The sequence below is a fragment of the Chrysemys picta genome, chromosome 4 (assembly GCF_011386835.1).
Source record: "Chrysemys picta bellii isolate R12L10 chromosome 4, ASM1138683v2, whole genome shotgun sequence".
NCBI lineage: Eukaryota > Metazoa > Chordata > Testudines > Emydidae > Chrysemys > Chrysemys picta.
The window spans coordinates 88,249,925-88,256,980 of record NC_088794.1 but is presented as its reverse complement, the minus strand read 5'-3'; the positions used below and the strand labels follow the sequence as shown (position 1 = coordinate 88,256,980).

General features: G+C 47.4%; 1 protein-coding gene across 1 annotated transcript; it reads left to right on the top strand.

Annotated features, from left to right (window-relative positions):
• The first annotated feature begins 368 nt into the window (after window positions 1-368).
• On the top strand, window positions 369-5,365 carry CCDC177 (coiled-coil domain containing 177). The gene is made up of 2 exons (XM_005305934.4): window positions 369-530; window positions 1,370-5,365. Exon 2 carries the CDS (start codon window positions 1,389-1,391, stop codon window positions 3,339-3,341), a length of 1,953 nt encoding a protein of 650 aa, XP_005305991.2. The 5' UTR covers window positions 369-530; window positions 1,370-1,388; the 3' UTR covers window positions 3,342-5,365.
• The last annotated feature ends 1,691 nt before the right edge of the window (window positions 5,366-7,056 follow it).

Genomic DNA, 7,056 nt, shown 5'->3' with positions numbered 1-7,056 from the left:
CTAATAAATTTGCTCGTGAAATTAGTCACCTTCACCTAAACCACCCCATGCTACAACTGCCAGACAGGATGACCCTAGTGCTACTTGGAGAACTGCTCATCATTTATTCATTGTCCCTTCTTTTTGTCCCCGTCATGAAAAGAGAAGCAGTTTGGGGTTGTGGGTGGTTTGTTCCCCCCTCCCCTTCTTCAGCCAACCCTTGCTCTCATCAAATCCCAGCCTCTACCAAGGATAGCTGGGGAAGGAGACCGAGGTAAATGGCAAGATTTTGGAGGCTGCAGAGAAGAGAGGTCAGAGGTGTAGCTATCTGTCTCCTTAATAGAATGCCTGAGATTGCACCCTCCTCCTGTGTTTAGGTGAAGTGTCTGCGCAGGGTTTGCTGGGAGCCATGGAGGGGCAGCTGCCGCTGTTACCACCAGTAACCTGATCCAGCACTAAACAGCTTGTTACATCTACTGAAGAGGAGGAGGAGGCAAGGGGACAAAAGCCCACGGTTCCGCCTGCCGCTGAAAGAGCCAAAGCAAAGTGCCGTAAGTGAATGACATCCACAATTCCGCTCTATCCTGAATGATCCAGGAGGACGTTTAAGCCTTAGCATGTTGTCTGCAGACGTAGGCTGATGCACGTTTGTTTGGGGTTTGTTTTAGGGCGGGGGGAGCCAGGAGCATTACGCCTGGAGTCACAGGCTCACATGCATGGGGAGGGATGTTCTCCGTGTCGCAGGATGATGCTTCTGTGCTCGGCGGAGAAAGAGCAGGGGCTTTTTGCCAGGCAGTCTGTTAGCAGAGGCTCTGCATGGTCCGTATCCTCGCGCTGCATTCCAGCCACAGAATAAGGAGAGCGGAAATGTTGCATTGAGAAAGCGAAAGGGTGTTTGCTTGGTATCGCTGTTTGTTTGATCCGGTGTGCAACAATGCCTTTGCCAGCCGTCCCCTCCTTTAGGAATAAGAATCGAACTGCAGCTTGGCTTGTCACCCTCCTTCTCACTGCCCCTCTGCCCAAGGTTAATGTCTGAGAGGGGACATGACACTTAAAAGCCAGTGCCTTTGGCCCCTGCACAAATAAACCCGCCCAGTCTGAGAAGCCTGCATCCCAAATGCTGCCTGGGCGGCTGGTCCTTTCATGTGCCTCTAGTTATGACTTTGCAACTTCCAGCAGAAATGTTACTGCATGAAATTAACACACACACAGGCTATACTGTGCCTCCAGTGACCGCGGGCTGTTTTCCTCCCCGCTTTGCCTCTTTGCTCAGGGTTGCATCAGTTTTGTGTGCGTGAGAGCAGCGCCCGGTTAATCCTCGCGTGGATTAAATCGGCTGGCCGGGGTATTGTATGATTTATCCCCCTGGTGGGGTTTTTTTTCATTGCAGAGTCTCCGACGGGTCAGGCATGGTGGATCCGGCGGCGGAGCCGGGCGAGGAGAAATGCACAGACCCAGGCGGCGCAGCTGGAGATGGGGCGTCCCCGGCAGCAGCTGGCGGAGGGGCCCCGTGTCCGCCGCCGCCAACGCCCGCGGGGGAGCCGGGGAGACGCCGCGAGCAGTCCCCGCTGCTGCACTTGGACCTCTTCAACTTCGACTGTCCGGAGGCCGAGGGCAGCCGCTACGTGCTCACCAGTCCCCGCTCCCTGGAAGCGTGCGCCCGGTGTGCGGTCAAGCCGGTGGAGCTGCTGCCCAGGGCCCTGAGTGAGCTGGTGAGGGAGGCCCCGGGCAGGTCCATGCGGGTGGCAGCCGGCCTGTACGAGGTCTACGAGATGGACCGGCAGAGGAAGCTGCAGCAGTGTCGGGAGGAAAGAGAAAGGATTATCCGAGAGGAGAAGAGAAGGATTTTCACTCCCCTCATGCTAAGCAGCCTCCCTTCATCCCCAGCTGCCAGGATCTCCTTCAAAACCACCACCAATGGGAGCTGCGCCCTAGCCCCAGGGGCAGGGGCTCCTACTGGGCCCAAGACCAAGAGCCACTCCCTGGACTCGCTGCAGAAACGGAGGGAGGGGTTCTCCACCAAAACCTCCTCTGAATCAGGGGCATCCTCGTCCTACAGCGGAGAAAGCTTTAGGGACAAGTGGCTCAAGGGGACCCCTCAGACTAGGGCAGTGGCTGCCATGAACTCTCTGGTGGGCAGAAGCTTCAGCCTGGGGGATCTGAGCCACTCCCCACAGACCACAAAAAAAGTGGAGAAGATCGTCAAGGAGGTGAAGAAGAAGAAAGGTCTCAAGGAGGTGCCCAAGAGGGACAGGAAGATAGCTGCCCTGATGATAGCCAAGCACCAGGAGGAGAACATCCTGAATGAGCAGAGGTATGCCGCCCACCTCCAGTGGGACAGCCAGCGGCGACGGGCCGAGCAGCAGAAGGAGCAGGAAGAGAAAGAGAAACAGAGAGCTCTACTGCAGTGCCAAAAGATGTGGGAGTCCCAGGTCGAGAAGCGCCGTGGGAAGCTGACCCAAGGACAGAAGGAGACTACCAGGATGAAGCAGAAGCAGTGCCTGATGTACGAAGAGAGGTGGAGGGAGCAGGCGGAGAAGCAAGACAGAATGAAAAGGGATAAGCTAGAGAGGACCATCCTGGAAGACAAGCAGAAGAAGCTCCATCAAGAGCACAACCTGAAGGTAAAGGAAGAAGACAAGAAAGAATTCCTGGAACGAGAAGAACAGCTTTTGCAGGAGAAGCTGTCCACTGCTTCACAGAAGAAGTTGAAGAAGGAGCTGCAGCTGCAGAAGGAAAAGAAGTTGCTCAACCAAGCTGAGAAGCTGAAGCATGAGGCCCTGTTCAAGGAACTGGTCAGGCAAGAGGCAGAGGAGAAAGAGATGCTAAAGGCCTCCCTGGAGGTTAACCTGCACAAGGCCCAGGAGAACTATGAGCACCTAATTGAGAAGAGGAACCAAGAGCTAAGGGAGAGAGCTAAGCGGGAGGAGATGCAAATCCAGAGAGCCAAGCTGGCAGCCGAGAAGAAGGAGAGAGAGCAGAAGGAACACTTGGAGGCCCTGGCCAAAGCGACAGAGAGGAAACTCCACCATGCTGCCCAGGTCGCTGAGGAGGTGGTCCAACAGAAAGCGCGCAAGGTGGTCCTCAGCCGCCTGGAGAAGGAGAAGATGCAGAAGGTAAACAAGCAGAAGGTGGAGCAGTACGAGGACTTCCGACGCAGGGAGATCCTCCTGTCCATTGAGAGGAAGCTGGAGAGGAGTGAGCAGATCTTCAAGGAGAAGAAGACTGTCCTGGAAAATGCCAGGTCGGTCGCCCGGGCATCCTTCCACGTCCGGGAAAAGGTGCGTGAGGAAACAAACATGCGCACCTTTGACAAGATGGTCTCTGAGGCAGAATTGCACGCCAGCCTGGATAAAAAATGAAAGGTCTTTTCTTTCTGTGGATAAGTGGGGAATACATCATCTGGTGCCCATCAGAACACATTAGAAAGCTCTTTCATATTAGAAAATTTCAGTTTTTAACCCTGATTTATTATTTTTTGGGGAGTAGGGTTCAGCACAAACCCCGTGGCAGCTATTTCACATACCTTTTTAAAAATGCTTTTGTTTTGGGGGTTATTTTACGAGACTGACCTTTGTTATCCCTTCCAGAAGAGAAGTTACCCCATCCACACTCTACACAAAGATATGTTCAAGGATTAAAGCAGAAGCACACAAATTTACTCAACTGTGGGTTGCAAAGGCAACTTCCCAGAAACCTGTGGCCCACCTCAAATTTGCCTAAAATGGAGCAAATTGCAGTCACCCTCATCTTTATTATGACAAGGGCAGACAGTAGAGAGTACATCTCATCATGTAACACTTCATTTCAATCTGAGTGACTTTCAGCTTGGATCAAGAGGCTGGGAATTGTCTTCTCGTTGTGTCATGCTTACATACTAAAGATGAGGATGGCCCCATTATAGAACTCCCTGGGGTGCATTTGGCTCATGGTTTGCACTTTATCCACTACTGATGTAAAATGTGGAAAGAGGTTCCTATTACAAGATTTTTTAACACCATGCAAGATGATATCATAACCATAGCTGGGCAGATGCCGCAAATCAACATTTACTCAAATAAACCCCCAGAGTTCCCTTTGATGATGGTATTCACTTTCCACAGATGATCGCACAAAGGAATTTTTGTTTTGCAAGAATGTTTGCAGAAAGGGAAATTATCACAAATACTATTGCAAATATGCATTCCTGGGGTATTTGACAGGAAGTGATTGTGTGGCCTTCTTGAAAGCTCTATATGTGTTATGGAGTTATCCAATCAGGGAGCAGAAATAATACCATGTGACTTAGGTGACCAATCACACAGCTTTAATAGCAAATTATGAATAACTATTACTTGATATGATAGTTATGGTGAAAGGTTCATGAGCAATCCATAGATTGAAATATGTTTGCACAAACCATTCATTGAATAAGGTCAGAAAATGAACAAACTTCTGAAAACCTGCCTGTTTACAATCATTTGTCAAAAGAAAAGGGGATTAAATTTGTCAAGTAAATTATTTGCAGTGAATAGTTCACCCAGCTCTAATCATGACTTACTAAACATTACAACATTTAGTTGTCCATTGGTGCTAATGATTACGTTCTGTTCTTTATGACAAGTAAAACAAAAAAATGCACATTCGGGGACAAATTATGTTTTGTTGTGGATTCACTCAGCAGAGGAATGTGGCATTTTCACAACTCTAACTAGATATCATGTACAGTGGAATGAGTCCTGCTGTTAAGGAACTGGGATTGTGAAAAACCTTCTCACACCTCATGGAAAACATTCTATATAGAGAGATCATTCTGCTCAGATTTTCTGCATTTATTTTCTCCTTAGTTATTGTTATGAAAACATAGCTGCTCGAATACAGAAAGCTTTGCCATGTTTCTTACAAGTTCGTGGTGCACCAGTAGTTTGTTCATAAATGGAGGTATACTCGACTGTCTGTGACATCATATCAGGTTGCTGTGGAAATGGTGATGATGTCACAAACAGAACATGATCACTTCAGATGGGAGAGAAGCAGCAGGAATGGCAAAGCTCCTGTGTTCATACAAATGGCTCTAATAATACAAAATACAGGGGAACAGAAAGACAAAATATGTGTTACATTTCACAGATTCATTTCTAAATAGAATGCTCTTCAAAGTTTTTCTTGAGATGGCAGCAGATCTGAAAAGATTTTAAAGAGGATGTTATGTTAATGGCAATGGCAATGATAATGTCAGACCAATGTTACCAGGGTACGAACCATGGAAATAGTATAAAAAACAGTGTTGGAAGTGAAGAGGGTGGGTGGTTTGTACCGAGTCTTATGGTATTTGCTCCCTCTGGATCACTGGGAAGAAAGACAGTATTATCTAGTATAAACAGAAGGGGATTAGGAGTCAGGAGACTTGGATTTTATTCCCAGCTCTGCCACTGACTTGCTGTGTAACACTGGGCAAGTTGCTTATGGTACATCTACATTTCAGTAAAAGCCCCGAGGCTGGCCTGGATCAGCTGACTTGGGCTTGCAGGGCTCGTGGTGCGGGGCTAAAAATACAAGTGTAGACATTCAGGTTTGCACTGAAGCCCAGGGTCCAAGACTCTCCCACCCCCATTGGGTTTTAGAGCCCAAGCCCCAAGTCTACACTGCTATTTGTAGCCCTGCAGCATGACTCCAAGTCAGTTGGCCTGGGCTCTGAGACTCACTGATGTGGGTTTTTTGGTTTTGTTTTTTGTTGTTTTTCTGCTGTGTAGATGTATCCTTAGAGCCAGATCCTGCTCCCATGGAAATGAATGGCACTGATTTAAAAGGAAGCAGAATCAGGCTCATAGCCTTGCTATACCTTAGTTTATCCATCTGTAAAATGGGGATAACCCGCAAACTTTGTAAATCACTTTGAGATGTTTAGATGAAAGGTGCTAAAGAAGTGCAAAGTATTACTAATGTTTATTTATAATTATATGTATTTATTTAATGTCTTTGTTTTAGTTAATAAGAAAGTAAAATATACTTGCCAGGAATTACTTTTGCCTTTGGAAAACACCAGTTTATACCAAATGGCAAGAATATTCAAAAACGTAGGGAGGACACTGCTGGATTGCTATGCCCAGAAAGGATTCTCTCCCCTCCCCCCATTGCTTGGTACATTTGTCAATTTGAACATTAAAATAGGCCAAATTTCTCCTGTGCGAGAGTATAAAGCCAAGCAAGGCACCCTATTTTTTGTACTTAAGTTCACCACCATGCCCTAGTAGCTGCAAAGGTCTAAAGCAGGGGTTTCAAACATATGAGACAGATGTAGCCCACATGATGTGCTGATATGGACATAGTGACATATACAAATTGGGCACAATCTAAGCTTTCATTACAAAAAAGAGTCATGGTGAAATCCTGGCCCCGTTGAAGTCAATGACAAAATGCCCATTGATTTCAATGGGGCCAGGATTTCAACCTTGTTTCTAGCCCTTTCGGATGAGGAGAAAGACTCACATCACATTTGGAAGGTTATCGAATGCAGTGTTGTTTTTTTCTGAGACTACAGAAGGCCTGAAACAATGACAGAGAGGTAGGTACCCCATTCAGCTCACTGGGGGGGGTCACTTTTAAAGTCTGTTTCTGATCATTTTAGCAGATATAATGGGGGAAGTAAGCAATGCTGAATGTGACAGTAAAATCAATACATAATACAAGACGCCCCCCAGGTTACACATACCCGACTTACGCAAATCCGTACTTACGGAAAAAGTTCCGTAAGCTAGAAATAGGAGGGGTGGGTTTTTTTGCATAATTGTTGGGTATACTTTTCCGACTTACGCAAAATTTGAGTTACTCAAGGCGTTCCGCAACGGAACGCTTGCGTAAGTTGGGGAGCATCTGTAGTAGCTGAAAGTGTAATCAGTCCATAAAGGTGTCATTCTGCTCTGAATGTATATACTTTCTAAATGTAGTGGCCCTGATCCAAAGCCTATTGGAATCAGTGGGAGTCTTTCCATTGATTTCAATGGGCTTTAATCAAGGCCCCAAGTAGCTTAAATTCAGAAGTGCTCAAACTTGTGGCATCGAAGGGCATGTCAGCAAGCTGGGCAGAGGCCTGAGAGA

Excerpts from the sequence above, each read along its gene's own strand:
- CCDC177 (XM_005305934.4), top strand. The coding sequence starts at position 1,389 with ATGGTGGATCCGGCGGCGGAGCCGGGCGAGGAGAAATGCACAGACCCA.